At 39.8% G+C, this 17067-nt stretch overlaps 1 protein-coding gene across 6 annotated transcripts in view; it reads left to right on the top strand.

The window, feature by feature from the left end:
• Positions 1–17067, top strand: part of ARHGEF10 (Rho guanine nucleotide exchange factor 10) — a 291401-nt gene that overhangs the window by 110747 nt on the left and 163587 nt on the right. For 4 of the 6 annotated variants that reach the window (XM_075340320.1, XM_075340321.1, XM_075340319.1 and 1 more), the window contains 5 exons: positions 1889–1968; positions 4282–4338; positions 4865–5034; positions 14946–15062; positions 15169–15283. In XM_075340320.1, coding sequence (XP_075196435.1) covers positions 1889–1968; positions 4282–4338; positions 4865–5034; positions 14946–15062; positions 15169–15283 — 539 coding nt within the window. The remainder of the gene's footprint in view (positions 1–1888; positions 1969–4281; positions 4339–4864; positions 5035–14945; positions 15063–15168; positions 15284–17067) is intronic. The other 2 variants (XM_075340323.1, XM_075340322.1) reach the window with 1 other exon arrangement.

The raw sequence follows: 17067 nt of genomic DNA, 5'->3' as shown, positions 1-17067 counted from the left end.
TGGCGCTTTCATAGAAGCGCCATCTTCTGGCACTGTATCCAACTCTTCAGCTGCCCTGATGCCGGGTGGCTAGCTAGGTAATAATGGAGTTAGGGCTAGCTGTATATTATCAGCTGGCCCTAAGCCCGAAATTCATGGTGTCATGCCAATATTAGACATGGCCACCATGAATTTCTAGTAATGATAAAAAAACAAAAACCAACACACAGAAAAATATTTTTATTAGAAATAAAACACAACACAATTAGTGACTCCATCTTTATTGAAATAAAGAACCCCCCTCCGCAGTAATCCTGGGTCAGGGTCCCGCGCCGTCCAATCCGGATCCAATATCATCTGATCGGTTTGCTGGAAGGCAAAGCGATCAGATGATGTGTCAGGATCAAGTGCCTGAATCACATCACACATCAGCTGATTGTATAAAAGCCGGTTATACAATCAGCTGATGCATCAGTAGAAAAAAAAAAATAATACTCACTTATGTGCTGTGCTGATATCCGGCAGCTCCTAGAGCGATCGATTGGACAGGAGTCTGATCCCGTCCGATCGCTGCAGCAGCTGCCGGTAATCAGCTGATGAAGTCCCCTGACGGCAGGATCAGCTGATAGCCGGCCGGGCGCGAAAAAGCCGGCGAGACTACGATCAGCTGATGCTTCAGGTGACTGCATCAGGTGATCCACCGCCAGGTCCTGCAAGCAAGGTCTTTCCCCGGGGAGACTGCACACAGCCAGAGCGGCGGTACCGGGACAGGAGCTGGGAGCGGGCATGGCACCGGGACCCTGCAGACAGGTGAGTATATATGACATTTTTTTTTTCTACTGTTCACTTTGGTTTTCGCCGCTGCCTCCACCTCCCGCCCAGACATGGCGCCGCACGGAGCTGACATGGCACCGGGCGGGAGGTGGACGCAGCGGTGACGGTACCGGGAGGATTCATGCTTCTGTGTTTACGAACAGAAGGAATCCTCTTCCTGTACACGTCACTGTAGTACCCACCCCTTGCGTTTATAGCTGCGTTTTTAGTCATAGAAACGCAGCTATATGCGTTTTTCATTGCGTTGTTGAACAGTCATTGAACTCAATGGGTGAAAAACGCAGTGAAAAATGCAGAAATAATTGACATGCTGCATTTTTGTGGTCACCACAAAAACGCAGCTACAAAAAAACGCTGTGTGCGGACAGCACTTCTGAAAACCCATAGAAATTGCTGGGGAAGCAATGTCACTGCGTTTTCAGCACAAAAACGCGGTAAAAAACGCCGCTAAAAACGCAGCAAAAATGCCTAGTGCGCACAAGGCCTTACATACACTATCTAAAAAGACACATCTGCATGTTCTTCTCACTATGTGACATAGCCGGGTGGAATAAAGTTAATTTCCTCCTGGCAGCAAGATCCAAATACTATTAACCTGTAGATTAGCCCTATATTTTCAAGTTAATAGCTTTTTTTTTTTTTTTACACGTGACAGGTTCTCTTTGATGAATTTAGCACATCTTCTACTCCATTAAGACTGGTGTAACGCGAGCATGTGCTGCAGCAATCTTGATGAATTGGCCCCAATATTTTCAAGAGTCTCTAACGGTTAGACAATTAAACAATAAAACATCTAGAAAAGAATAAAGTGGGTTTGTAATAAATGAAAGTAAAGGAATACATTCAGTTGAGGATAAAATTCTAATTTTATTGGAGCCCCATGGATAATATCATCAGTAGAAGGTACCAACCAGTCCACGAGAAATGGAAATTGTGAAGGTCTCCGGAATATATATTATTATTTCATGATATAACCTCTTTTTATATAGCTTGTTAGAATGATTTATAGTATTATGTTATATCGTTTTTGTGAACATTGTGGTTAAAAATATGTATTATTACTTCTTAATTGCAGTGAAGACTTCCAAGCCTTGAAAGAAGATGATGTGCTGGCAAAATGGGTGTCTGATCCTGCAAACACAGAATGGATGGAGAGTAAATACCAACTTCTGCTCTTTTAACACTTCTGTATCCTTTCCAACTGGCCTTGCAGACATTCCTTCTCTTCGCCCCTTTCTATTTTTGTCCTTCTATTTCTATGACAAGAATCTGTTTGTTTCTGTAAATCAGTCACAGATCCAACAGAGGCTTCTGAGCTCATGTTATATTTTTATGAATAATTGTATTCCCTATAAAATGTAATTTTTACTGAGTATGTGGCCTTATTTCTTTCTTCCGTTATTTCTTATGGAAATAAATTATTTAGCTGATGAGCTGGTGTGACTGCTCCCCTTCTCAAGCACCAAGTCAGCACTGATTAGACAATGTCCAGCTCTGCCAGAACACCTTATCGTTGCTCGTTGACACGTCGTTCATTTTCAAAATGTCGTTCCTCCTTCTGTGCTCCGGTTGCTTATCATTGCCGAGTCAGCAGACATCGCTCCGTGTGACACCCCGGGAACGACGAACACAGCTTACCTGCGTCCCGTCAGCAATACGGAAGGAAGGAGGTGGGTGGGATGTTTACGTCCCGCTCATCTCCGCCCCTCCGCTTCTATTGGCCGGCCGCTGTGTGACGTCGCTGTGACGCCAAATGTCCCTCCCCCTTCAGGAAGAGGATGTTCGCCGCCCACAGCGAGGTCGTCCGGGAGGTAAGTGCGTGTGACGGGGTTAACGACTTAGTGCGCCACAGGCTTAACTAATTGCCCGTGACGCACAAACGACGGGGGCGGGTGCGATCACTCATGCGATCGCACAATATATCGTCCCGTGTGATGCCAGCCTTAGATTAGGTGGCAAAAACCTAGTGACAGATTCCCTTTAATGTAATGTAAATTGCAAATTTCTACAGAAAATAGCATGCTGCTGTTTAATTCTTTGCAGTTTTCCTATATCTATTCATATATCTAATGTAAGTAGGGTTGTTAAAATCCAATTTCTTTGGTTCCTTTTAATAATTCAACAGTGTCTGGAGCAAAATGTCCATGTCTTATCTAGTGTATAAACTCTGGCTTCTCTGCTGGTCTTTGTACGGTTTACTAGAAAATGTCATATTCTGATACGTATGGAGTATTTCTTTAGTAAAATTGGAGCTAGAGTTTGGTGATTAAATGGTGCACTGTTTGCATCGGTGTATGCAAATGTTAAATAATTGAAGAGATGGAGGAATACCTACTAGGACCTTGCCTGCCCCTAATGCCCTTTTCTTTTCTTCATCCCCTGTACGTTATGTTCCCACTGGCTTTTTAATCATGTACATACATTTATATGACATTTGTATACAGTGTGTCCACCCATATCCTGTCCACCGCCATTAACTTGAGAACGGCGGCAGCTATAAGCATAGAAGGGGTGTCTAGGTATAGTAAAGTAGCCATGCGCTACGCAATGAAACCACCTATAGCGCCACCTGGTGGAAAACAACAGAGTTAGCATTTTTATCAATAAAATGAAACGAGATAGAGAAAAAAAGTGAATTGCAAATTTGTAGGGCATCTTCAATTCAATATGAATCGACACCTTGTATACAGAAATGCTATGATTAGCACGTGTAAAACTCACAAGGCTGCGGACGTGAAGCGATACCTCATGGAGACCTTCCTACAAGTCATTGGGTATGGTGGCTGCGTGGAGTGGCCTCCACGCTCACCTGACCTGACCCCATTGGACTTCTTTCTGTGAGGTCACATCAAACAGCAGGTGTATACGACCCCTCCACGAACATTGCAGGACCTATGACGACATATCAGAGATGCTTGTGCAAACGTGTCACCTACCATATTGCACAATGTGCAGCAAGATACAGTATGCTGTCCAGCGTCCAGATGTGCATTGCAGCTGACGGTGGCCACTTTGAGCATCAAAGTTAAATGAGCGCCATATGTGTGACCTGCATTCAATGTTTTGGGGGGTTCATGGGTTTCATATCATAGCATTTCTGAATGCAAGGTGTTGATTCGTATTGAATTGATGATGCCCTACAAATTTTTTAATTCACTTTTTTTCTCTATCTCGTTCCGTTTTCGAGATAAAAATGCTAACTCAGTTGTTGTCCACCAGGTGGCGCTATTCGTGGTTTCATTGCGTAGCGCATGGCTACTTTACTATACTTAGACATCACTTCTATGCCTATAGCTGCCGCCGTTCTCAAGTTAATGGCGGTGGACAGGATATGGGTGGACACACTGTATAAAATGTGCTCAAGTATGATCTTCTACACAATTACACAATCTACATTATTACTTTATCAATACTGAAATATCCAGCCCTTTGTCTAAGTTTTTACATTTTGCCTTATGTTCTTTCAAGATCCTGATGAAGTTATTTACGATGATGTTCCGAGGGAAAACTCTGATTCCGCTACAGGTATTATATGCAATTTGTGGTCTTGATTTTTTTTTTTTTAAATGATTGTTTCTAAACTCTAAAAATATGTTTCATCATTTTAAAAAGAATTTATTCTTTACAGTTTTCTAGGTTAAATAGGACCTTTCACCCAATTTTCATGTTTCTAGGTTAAATAGGACCTTTCACACATTTTAATAGGGGCTGCAGATCAGAATTTTTTATAAATTATTATTATTTATTTATTTCACCTCTCTGTTGCAGAGATTTAGCTATGAAAGTATTAGGCACCTAAAGAGTTAATTTCTTTTTTTAAAGGGGTATTTCCACCTCCATGATCCTATCCTATTATATAGTAGGTGTAATAAGAATATTAGCAAATACCTCCAATTAGAAATGTAGTATAGTTCTTCTGCTTCATGATGTCACTTACCTCTTGCTCAGGGCATTGCAGGACCTTAGGTACCCATTTTAATTTGCAAGCTTTAATCTTTTTGTCAGCCTTTTTCTATCCGTATCTGTAAACTAAAACTTCATATTGTTTTAGACCCTGAGGAAATGATTTATGATGATGTGGAGAATGGCGAGGAGGCGGGGAACAGCTCATTGGATTATGGATGGAGTTCCAGTGAATTTGAAAGCTATGAAGAGCAAAGTGACTCGGAGTCAAAGCATGGCGTCCCAAACTCTTTCCTCAGAGGAGGCAACAAGAGACATGTAGGTGTGCTAGTTTGATTCAGATGGGGTTAATCCCTTTATAATTATTGTAATATTTCCTTCTATGTGACAGGACATGTTACTTATATTAAACCTTCTCTCTAAGTACAAATCATTAAAGATAGTGATGCTTCAGAAATTCTTTAACGATATGCAATTTGGTATAGAAGTTTCCACTGGGCATTGACCTTATAGGCAAAGATCCAAGTTGTTTCAACCCCCAACATCATTGTTATGCCTTGTGTAAATCGCTTCCCAAGACGTTGAGGTCACTGTAAATATATCTTGGTCATAGATGGTGCAGATTTCCTTTCCAAACATTTGACCTCAGTATGGCTACACACACGGCACGGTATCACCTAGAATTGTGCTGGAATGAACAAGGCTATATTTACCCATGACCTGGTCTATAGGCTTTCACCTATTTCAGGCTCCTTCTGCCACTTCAGCCTTTTCCACCAATACAGGTGACTGTGTGACCCCGGTACAATAGATACTAGAAAGCGGTGTCTAACCCTGTGCCCATTTTGAGAATCTCCTAAAGAATTTTTAAATAATTTTATTGCACAGGTAGAAGATTTTATTTTTTTTCCACACCACAAATGTTCTTTCGTCTCCTTTCTCTTGAAATCCTGACTTGTGTTAGATGCCATTTTTCTAGTTCAAAATTTGTGAATAATATTTGTTTTGGCTGGTCCCAATGAATGGTAATGTATTAGCGCACATCATCAAGGTCATGGCTAGACTGTGTTACATATTGTGGCTTAGTAGAAAAGGGGAGATGACAACTCTGAAGCTATCATACTATTAACCTACTACGTTCATTTTTTTTTTTTAATCATGTATTGCGTTGGAGCCCTAAGGCTCAGCTAGGTGTCTCAACCCCACTTCCAAAAAAAAAAAAAAAAAATGATGGATACCCTTGAATTTTTGGAGCACATGTTATGGCCGTGAGAATGAGGCCCGTGCACAGACGTTTTTAATGAATGGTGGTCCTCTCATGGAGTTGTGGGTGTTTTGTTTGATTTTTTTTTTTTTTTTGCTGCTTGGAGATCATAGAATGGTAGAGTTGGAAGGGACCTCAAGGGCCATCGGGTCCAACCCCCTGGGAGTGCAGGCTTTCCTAAATCATCCCAGCTATATGTTTATCTAGTTTCTGCTTGAAGATTTCCATTGATGAAGAGCTCACCACCTCCCGTGGTAGCCTGTTCCACTCCGTGACTGCCCTCACGGTCAGAAACATTTTCCTAATGTCTAACCTGAATCTCCTTCCTTTAGGTTTCATCCCATTACTTCTTGTTCTTCCTTGTGCTAATGACAATAGGGTAGTTCCCTCTGCACTGTGACTACTTTTCAGATATGTGTAGACCGCTATTAAGTCTCCTCTCAGCTTTCTCTTTTTCAAACGAAACATCCCTAGTTCTTTTAGTCGTTCTTCATATGACATGGTTTGCATAGAATCATAGAATGGTAGAGCTTGAAGGGACCAGATTACTGCATGTAATGTGCAGATTGTTGAAGTCGGAATCAATACCTCCATTAGAAGTAATTATTGAAGCCTCTTATTATTTTTTTAGAGGGTCATCTAAAGCAAAATAGTTTAGAGGTATAAGATAGTGAAGCAATTTTGTAGTGCTGCAGGGAATTACATACAGACCTGTATTATAGCAGTATCAGTTGGCCGTTTTTAAGGGAGACCTTAAGGAGTTAATGGTCTTGGCAATTGCCTTCTATACTTCCTCTCATATGACAACCCTGATAAGATGATGGATAACAGTGCCTATTTAAAGGCTTCGGCTATCTTTTAATTGTATTGTAGTAAAAGGTGCTCGATCAGGGTGCTCTTTATCCAAGCTTTTAGTTTAAATTCTTTTGAAGCTGCTATTGCTAGTAGTTGTGTTATTTTGATATACCCTTGTTTTTGCAATAATGTAGTTTTTAATTGTAATTTTATTTGTCTCCATATAACATGAGTTGACAAGCTGTGCTATTGCAATGAATGTCAGTGAGAGAGGTTTGTAACGTGCCACCCAGGAGCTCTTTACTACATTACTCCAGTTTATTGCCAGAATAGAACTGCTGAAATCAATTTTCAAATGTCACTTTCGCTGTTCAGAAGAATATGTCTCTTACGGTTTGTTACTAAGCTTCTGTAACATTCACTTATGATTGTAAAGAAAGAACATTTAATCATTACATTAGCAAGTTAAGGGGTGATCAGCAGGAGATAAATGCAGTGTTACGTGTTCTGCAAACATTCGAATATGTTACTGCCATTCTATGGAGTATCGGAGTCTGTGTCCAGAGTACTCTGAAGTAAGAGGCAACAAATTCCAAGTTTTAGCCTTTATAATCCATGGGCAGACTGGTAAATACACTATGGCGGGCTTTGCACACTACGACATCGCAGGTGCGATGTCGGTGGGGTCATGTCGAAAGTGACACTTCCTGCGTCGCTCTCGACATCTTAGTGTGTAAATCCTAGATGATACGATTAACGAGCGCAAAAGCGTCGTAATCGTATCATCGGTGTAGCGTCGGCGAATTCCATAATTACGCTGACGCGACGGTCCGATGTTGTTCCTTGCTCCTGCGGCAGCACACATCGCTGTGTGTGAAGTTGCAGGAGCGAGGAACATCTCCTACCTGCGTCACCGCGGCTCTCGTCGGCTATGCGGAAGGAAGGAGGTGAGCGGGATGTTTACATCCCGCTCATCTCCGCCCCTATTGGCCGCCTGCCGTGTGACGCCGCACGACCCGCCCCCTTAATAAGGAGGCGGTTCGCCGGCCAGAGCGACGTCACACGGCAGGTGAGTGCATGGGAAGCTGCCGTAGCGATAATGTTCACTACAGCAGCTATCACAATGATATCGCAGCTGCGACGGGGGCGGGGACTATCGCGCTCGGCATCGCAGCATCGGCTTGCGATGTCTTAGTGTGCAAAATACCCCTATCAGTTACACCAGGTACTGCCTGAATAATAGTACATAAAACATGCCCCTTTCGCAAAACCTATCCAAGGTAACAAGAGTGGGCGATAATGATAAAGGAACAAATGTTTTCACATAACAAATGTGCACCAAAATATGCTTCTGAAAACGTTGTTGTTTGCTCCTGTGTATCATGTGCTAATGAGGCATATTGATATGGTCGGCACTGTCAAAGAGACTACCATTCCTCATTGCAAGAGACCGGATATCTGGGTTTGTACTCGTATATCGTATTTAGTTTAGCAATTAAACAGAACCTGCCATTAGATTCATGCCACCAGTTATGCTTTACTTAAAACTGGCTAAGGATTATATGTCCCGGACAGATTCCCCCCGCCCCAATCCCTTTAACTGACTTATGAGAAACATAGGAACTGTCCTGTTAGTTAACTGGAGTGGGGAGAAGCTGTCCTGCCTTGCATTAGTCAACTGAGACACATGGTCCCTGGATGGCTTTTCAAAGTATTCTTGTTTATGTAACGCTGCAGCCTTCAATTACTTAGCCAGTGACTGATTCAAGCTGCTCAACACTTTGTGCAGCATGAATCTGATGACGTGTTCCTTTAAATAATTAGAATTAACTCAAGAAGTTATCGAATTCAGAAGCCTAATTGTTCTGAATATATAAGGAGAGGTCTACCCCTATACCCATTTTGGGGGGTCTAAAGTTTTTTTTTTTTATATAGAAATTCAATAATGATGAGTTTTTAAATAGAAACCAAGCCTAGAAACACTCCTTCTTAGGGGCATTTTTGGAGATGTGAGAGAAATACTCTCCTTTCCATGCCTCTTGAATTCCAAATTAATAAGATTTGTTTTTACAAGTGCTTGGGAAATCAATACAGCGCACACACTTAGTATGCTGTATTCAAAGAATTCTCCTTTCTTGAGTACATGTGACCAGTTTATATAGAGTCACAGGCAAAGGCCTTGTCCCTCTGAACTATGCACCAATAAGGGCAGTAGAGGCGTGAACGGAAATGTAAAACTTCCCCTCTCATCAGTGTTAGCTGAAACCTATGACATCATTAGCTATAAGTGAAGATGGACACTATAAGAACAAAATGGAGAAAACAGAGACGTTTTCCATTCTTGAACTGTTTTTGAATCCTTTGTGGGTTTTTTTTAAAGCATTTTCTGCAGCCTTTTGATTGGCAGTTTAAAGAGGAGTCAATCAGGAGCCACTTTAAAGATGTGACATACATATTCTTGTTTTTCCACCGTGTGTTTTTCAAAACCTGAAACTGGAAAAAAAACAAGAACTTAAAACAGTGAACATATCAACAGCAAAGTGATGTTATAATGGAAATGAAATGTAAAATGTCTTTCAAACATTTTTTTGAACAATATTTTTAGTCTTTTTTTTTAAATAATTATTCTATTAGTGACAGTCTTTTATTTAAAAAAATAAATGAAAAATAATGACTTGGGTATATGTTAAATGCATACAAATTAATAAAAGCTTGTTGCACTGTGGCTCAGTGGTTAGCACTGTTGCTTTTTTAGCGCTGGGGTCCTGGGTTCAAATCCCACCAAGGATAACATCTGCAAGGAGTTTGTATGTTCTCCCTATTTTTGCATGAGTTTCCTCCCACACTCCAAAGACCTACTGACAGGGGAAAGGGAATGTAGTTTGCGAGCCCCAATGGGGACACGGTTGCTGATGTATGTAAAGCGCTGTGGGATTAATGGCACCATATAAATGAATAAAAATTTATCATTTTTTAAAATTAAAAATGGCAGTTATTCACAATAGTCAATTACTTTACCTCATTGTCTTAATACAAAATATTATGAATATGCTATTTGGATAGGAACGGAAAATCCATAAAACAAATCTGACTACATGGCAAGAATCAGTTTGTCATACCTCATAAGTTACCGATCATCATGTTCATAAGGTATTGATAAACTATATCACTTCCTCAAATATTTCTGACTAGGAAAATTAAAATATATTTGTTCCCCAGTTTAGCATTAAAAGCTGTGACCCTTTACGTCAGCTCAAGTTGGGCTCCTTTCTGCCTCACTTTAATGACCGCATTGTGAGACTTCCTGTCTCTGAGCTTGGATATCACTGTTTTGGGGTAAGACTGTGCAAAGCAAGTAAACATGGAAGATCTGTGCTGCTGTCGTCATGCGGACTTAAGTTGTATACAATCTTTGGCCATGTAAGATGGATTCTTGTGTGTTGTGGAGTTACTGGATGAGGATGAAGCTAGTAAAAACAGCTACAGAAGTGAAAATCTTTTCAAACCTTTTCATGTGTGGCTGATGTCCGCTATATGTGTTTGTAGTGACAGACAAAAGGAAATCTCAGCTGTCTCCACATAGTATCTTAAAGGGAACCAAACATCAGGATTTTGGTATATAAGGTAAAGCCAATGCAGTACTGGCACTATCAGGCACAGTCTGTACATACCATTAGTGGGCAGCTCGGATGTTTAGGCTGTGCAATTCAAGTTTATGAAGTTTGAAAATTCATCCACTTTTTGATTTGATAATATCCGGGCGGGTTATAATCATGTACATAACCCACCCGGATATTATCTGGAGAGGTGCACATGTCAATCAAAAAGTGGATGAATTTTCAAACTACATAAACTTGAATTTCACTGCCTAAACATCCGAGCTGCCCACTAATGGTATGTACAGCCTGTGCCTGATAGTGCCAGTACTGCTGCACCTTATATACCAAAATCCTGATGTTTGGTTCCCTTTACCCCTTTAGAAACATCTATTTCTCTTTTAGTAGATTAACCCTTTAAAAGCTACCATGTCTTTCTTTTGCATGGTAACTGTATTCTCTTTTATCTGAGATGCATAGTACACAGACATATTATTAGATGGTAAAAGTAAAGTACAGAGCCGAGCCCTCGAGGCATAATTCTTTCTACCCAGCGTTTCTAGTGTGATGTTAAAAATAAATGCATCTAATAAAAAACCTGGTGCCCGAAAGTTGTGAAAGCAATGATTTTATAAGCCTGATGGAAGCTACCATAGACATTTGTGTGCATCTTTCCTATTTACTGTCCTTTTTCTGTTTGCCTTGTGCGGGCTATGTAAGTATGCCTAACAGAACTCAGAACAGTCTGCTTTTTTTAGGCCAAGGAATGATCTATCAGTTCAGGAATGTTTTAGTAAATTCCTGTACACATCTTCAATGATAATCTTGTTCTTAGAGCTTTATGTTTCCATTTGCAACATGATCTATCTGTCGAAAGGAAATCCATGCAAAGAAAAACCGCATGATGCCACAAGGGATTTTATTATTTTATTAAACTCTGTAAAACATATCAAAACTGAACATGTGGTGCACTGAAATCTTCCAGTTGTATTTCTTTTCTGTTCAATGATCGTCCAAGTGTGCAGAAAGTTGATTGAGATGTATGGTCCCAGTGCATTCCTTTCTGTTTTCTGGCAGGCACAATGTGTGTGTTACTTCTGATGGTCACACCCCAGAGTCCATGAGCTGCTTAATTATTACAGCATCGTATAAATTGATTCAATGAAATACATTTTAGCTTTTTTTAAAAAAATTTTCTAAGATTAATTAAAGTTGCCCAATTATAGGCAGCATTTTTTTTAAATAGATCGTAATTAAATTGGAATTTCTTCAGTCTTTTGACCACCCCTTTAAGCTTTGTGATTTAATATTTGCACAATAAAAATATTGATCACAGACTGCACCCTGATGACGCTTTGTTTGAATATCCCAGCAAGCACTTGGATTCTCAAATGAAGGGTCCTCAGAAAGGAAGTAGGGAAAAAAAAAATCAATAGTAGTTAGTGTAGTCAGGGAAGGATAAGGAATTTTTAATACAGTCATATTAGAAATTAGTTTAGATTCGGGCAATAAGTAGATAGGGATTTAGATTAAAATTCCTTTAGCTTTTGAATTACCCCTTGAAGCATCAACACCAGTGATAACACTTTTTTTTCGAGCTACTAGTCGCATTTTTTAAATCTGTAGCATGTCAATTCTTTTAGCGTTTTTGGCGTATTCTTCACCCATTCTAATGAATAGTAAAGAAATACAATTGAAAATTCATCAAAGATCCGCTTATTTTGCTGTAGAAAAAAACCACTGCAAAAATGTTACATTTCCACGGGTATTTGGGGAGTTTTTGATGTTGCAGACTTTCTGCAGCATTTCTGTAACAATTAGCTAAATTAGGTTACTTGTGGTTTTTTTCATTGCTTTTTTTGAGTGTTTTTTTACATGCGTTTTTATTGCACTTTTAACAATGCAGTTTTTGTATGTTTTATTTTCATTTTTTAACACCTTGACGACTTACGATGTACTGATACGTGATAGATCCTGTCTGTCCCTTTAATGCAGGCTCTCTCAGTGAGTCCTCATGTTTCCCAACACATCGGCCTATCTGATCAGCCAGCATGTGCAGCTAACAGGTGCGGGTGGATCTCAGATCCACCCATGCCTGTTAACTAGTTAACAGCGATATTGACTCACTTTTCATCAGTGCGCACTAATTCTCCACCCCCATCAGCGGCCCCGTGACATGCTCACGGGGTGCCGATGGGTTGTCATGACATTAGAAGGTCAGAGCTGATGACCCCTGTTACTGTCATGATATGTTCCTGTGAGTACCGGCACAGGAGATCAGCATTTCTGCTGTACAGAGCTGTGCTGAAACATTGCTTTAGTAGAAGTGATTGGACTGCGTCAGCTTCAAGCCCCCTAAAGGAACTAATAACTGTAAAAAAAAAATAAAATAAAATAGGACAAGCTCAAATCACTCCCCTTTTATCCCATTGAAAGTAAAAACAATAAAAAAAATAAAAAATTACACATATTTGGTATGACTGCTTTCAGAAATGCCCAATCTATCAAAATATAAAATCAATTAATCTGATTGGTAAAGGGTGTAAGGAGAATTCAAAATGGCAGAATTAATTTTTTTTTGGTCATCGCAACATTGCAATAAGAGGCGATCAGAAAATGATTATAATGTAAAAACGTCAGCTCAAGACACAAAAAATAAGCCATGACTGAGCCCAAGATGCCGAAAAATCAGAAAGCTACGGATTTTGAAAAATGGTGACAAATGCACAATTCTTTTTGGCAAATTTCTGAATTTTTGTTTCACCTCTTAAATGAAATAAAAAAAAAACTATAGATGTTTTTGGTATCTACTCACTCGTACTGACCTGGGGAATCATAATGCCAGGTCACTTTTACTGTATAGTGAACATGGTAAGTACGAAAATCCAAAAAAACTGTTGTGGAATTGTAATTTTTTTTGCAATTTCACTGCTCTTGGAATTTTTTTTTCAGTACAATTTGTGGCAGAATGAATGGGGTCATTCAATAGTACAACTCGTCTCTCAAAAAGCAAGCCCTCATAAGGCTGTATTAATGGAAAAGATGGAAAAACCAAAAACTTATGGGACTTGGAAGAAGGGAAGGAAAAAACAGAAAAAGGAAAATCGCGGGGTTGTGATGGGGTTAAATAAAGTTGCTTTGTTTGATACTCCCTGGTATTTGGTTTTGCGGATTACATACCTTTTTGATGCGTTTACGCCGCATATTTTCGCTGCTTATTTTTCGCATCTAATACAATTCTATGGGGAAAAGCAGCACATAAAACGCTAGATGCAGTGACTTGATACGGATTTCAAACACGCACGGCACATCCGTTTATGCAGGGCAAAAATAAAAAGCACATCCACTTTGTAGCAACTGTAAGACGTGTAAACGTGTGCCCACCATGAGTTTTTGGTAATTTTTTGACACTGCTCATTTTCGATACTTTAAAAACACAGTATCATGGGTCTTGTGCACACATTGTGTATTTGGTGAGTTTAATAGAAACACGAGCACCACTTCTGGATTTTTACCCACTCCTGGTTTTGGCTACAAATACTGATGTAAAAAGCTCATCAAATACTCCTTTCAGTTCCAGCAAAGTGGATAGAATTTATAGAAATCTCATGCCCATTGTGCTTCTTTTTTATTAATCTACGTTGCGTCTTTTAAACCCGGAATACTCTGTGTTATGTACATATTTTTCCCATAGACTTGTATTAGGTGCAGAAAAAAATGCATTTTTAGTGCTTTTCTGGTGCGGAAACTCTTCAAAAATGCATATAATCCGTACATAAGTATTTCAATAAAGTTTTGTCCAAGCCAAATATTTGAAAAATCAAAAACAAATTAGCTTTATTTAAAACATGACATATCAACAAAAGACAAAAAAAATTTAGTGTCAAAAATGGTATAAAAACACATGTAAAAAAAACAGCAAGTGACCTGATTTGCATAATCTGTGCAGAAATCTGCAACATTAAAACCTCACCAAAAGCTCATTGTGGGAATGTAGCCTATCCCAATATGTAGTAGGTGTAGTAATAATAATATTAGAAATTACCTCCCATTACAAATGTAATAAAGTTCTCCTGATATAGTCATGTTTATTACCTCATGTGCAGGGCATTGCAGCTTAGGTTTCCATGGTTTTGTCCACAAATATAGTGACAGTTAGTTGCTCGTGATCGTAACCACGGATAAGCTGCTATGCCCTGCAGATGAGGTAAGAAACATGGCTATATCAGGAGACCTATACTACATTTCTAAATGGAAGTATTTGCTAATATTATTATTATAACTCTTATTAATTGGCATATGATCTTGGAGATAGGAATACCCCTTTAACCAAATTCTCTACACAACGTTCCTACTATCCTTTACCATAGGCCGGTGGCCACTAGTGCTCGGCGCACATCGCTGTCACAGATTACTGTAGGCAGATATGGTTTTACTTGAGGATAAACTCACCCACTTTCCTTGTTGTTTCCCTTCCATTCTGTTTGGCGAGAATGAAAATTAAAGAATGTTATAACAGATGCTGTATGTTACCTATTTACTCACAAAGATTATACTAATATTTTTCCATATAGCTTTCTCAGGACCTAACACGTATAAAACAGCACTACGAGAGAAAGATGAAAGATTTGGTGGCAAACAAAGTGGGAGGAGTAGAGATCCAACAGTTAAAACAAAAACATGAACTCAAGGTGATGTAGAAGAGTGTACAGCTCCTCCTTAGTGCATGAACAGTATGTCCTCACAGATCCTCAGTGCGTCATCCTGTACCTAACTGTGCGGTGCTTTGTCATTTAGGTGCAGAGACTGATGAAGGCTGCAAAGGAAGGCACAAAAGATGGGCTTGAGAAAACCAAGGCTGCTGTGAAGAAGGGCCGATCCTACATCAGAACAAAATCATTTGTTTTGCATGGTAAAGGCATATAACTCCCGGAATTCTAAGCTTGGATCCAATATAAGGCTATGTTCACACACTGCGTTTTTTTACCTGCGTTTTTGGTCCGTTTTTGCTGCAGAAATTTCTTGAGAAATTCTTGTAACCTTTCTGCAGACATTCCACAGCAAAACCTATGGGAAAAAAAATTAGCTATGCGCACACTGAGTTTTTTTCTTAAGAAAATTCTTTCAGTAGATTTTCTTAAGAAAAACAATGAGGATGTCACTTTTCTGCAGCTAACTGCGTTATTTCACTTCATTGACTGTAATGTAATCATGAAATAGCGCAGGAATAACGCAGGTAGCAAGTGATGTGCTCTATACCTGCGTTATTCCTGAGTTATACCCGTGTTATTTCGCGTTTTCGGGACATAGTGTACTTCCCTGCCCTGCGTTTTGCAGGGAAGTGATGTCACTAGGACAGGAAGAGGAAGAAGAAGAGAAAAAAAAAAAGTGTGTGCTCCGCTGTATTTTTACCTTCCAGCCGGGTAAACACACAGTGGCGGCCCGGTATTCTCAGGCTGGGGAGAGCGAGGGACAGGGTTAATGCCCCCTCCCCCTCCCGCAGCCCAGAATATCAGCCGCAGCTGCCCCGGGACTGTCGCATCCATTATGCGACAGTCACGGCGTGTTACCGGCTCCTCCAGATGCTGTGATGCTGGGGCAATCCAGGTAATATGGAGTTAACGGCAACTAATAGCTGCCGCTAAGTCCAAGATTAGTGATGGCAGCGTCTATGACACGCCGTCACTAATCTGAAAGTGAACGTAAAGAAACACTCACACACCGAAAAATCCTTTATTTTGAATAAAAGACCAAAAGCCCCTCTTTTTCCAGTGTATTAACCCCTCACAAACACAGCTCCGTCGTAATCCACAGCTCCGTCGTAATCCACAGCGATGTCCCCCGGCGCTTCCAGCCCTGCTCCAGCCGCGTGTGACAGTTCTCCACGGGTCAGTGGGCGAGTGCTGAATGCGGCTCCCTGCTCAAGGTGCAGAGGTGACTCCAGGACATTTCTCACGGCCGCTGATGTGAACACACTACCGGCCGCGAGAAGTGCAGTGTGTGGGGGGAAACATCATAAATAAAGCTGGAATATCTATCCCTCTATTATCTATCTATTATCTATTATCTATCTATCCCTCTATCTATCTATCCCTCTATTATCTATCTATCTATATTATCTATCTATACCCCTAAATATCTATCTATATCTATCTATCTATCTATCTATCTATCTATACCCCTAAATATCTATCTATATCTATCTATCTATCTATTATCTATCTTTCTATATTATCTATCTTTCTATATTATCTCCTTCTGTCTATCTATCATCTATCTGTCTATCTATCCCTCTATCTATCTATCCCTCTATCTATCTATCCCTCTATCTATCTATCTATTTATCTATCTATCTTTCTATATTATCTATCTTTCTATCTTATCTACCTATCTATACCCCTAAATATCTATTATCTATCTATATCCCTCTATCTATTATCTATATCTATCTATCCCTCTATAACCTATCTATCTATTCCCCTAAATATCTATTATCTATCTATCCCTCTATCTATCTATCTATCTGTCTATCATATATCTATCTCTGTATTATCTATTTATTTTTTTTTCCATTTTCAATGTGCTTTATTGCTGTAAAGGCATTATAAAACGCAGGGACCAACATGAAAAAAACGCACCAAAAACGCACCTGCATTATTGGTGCGTTTTTTAACGCAGGTGCGCTAATCCTTCACT

The sequence above is a fragment of the Anomaloglossus baeobatrachus genome, chromosome 3 (assembly GCF_048569485.1).
Source record: "Anomaloglossus baeobatrachus isolate aAnoBae1 chromosome 3, aAnoBae1.hap1, whole genome shotgun sequence".
In the NCBI taxonomy this organism is placed as follows: Eukaryota; Metazoa; Chordata; class Amphibia; order Anura; family Aromobatidae; genus Anomaloglossus; species Anomaloglossus baeobatrachus.
The sequence above is the reverse complement of the archived record's forward strand: the minus strand, read 5'-3'. Positions and strand labels throughout refer to the sequence as shown.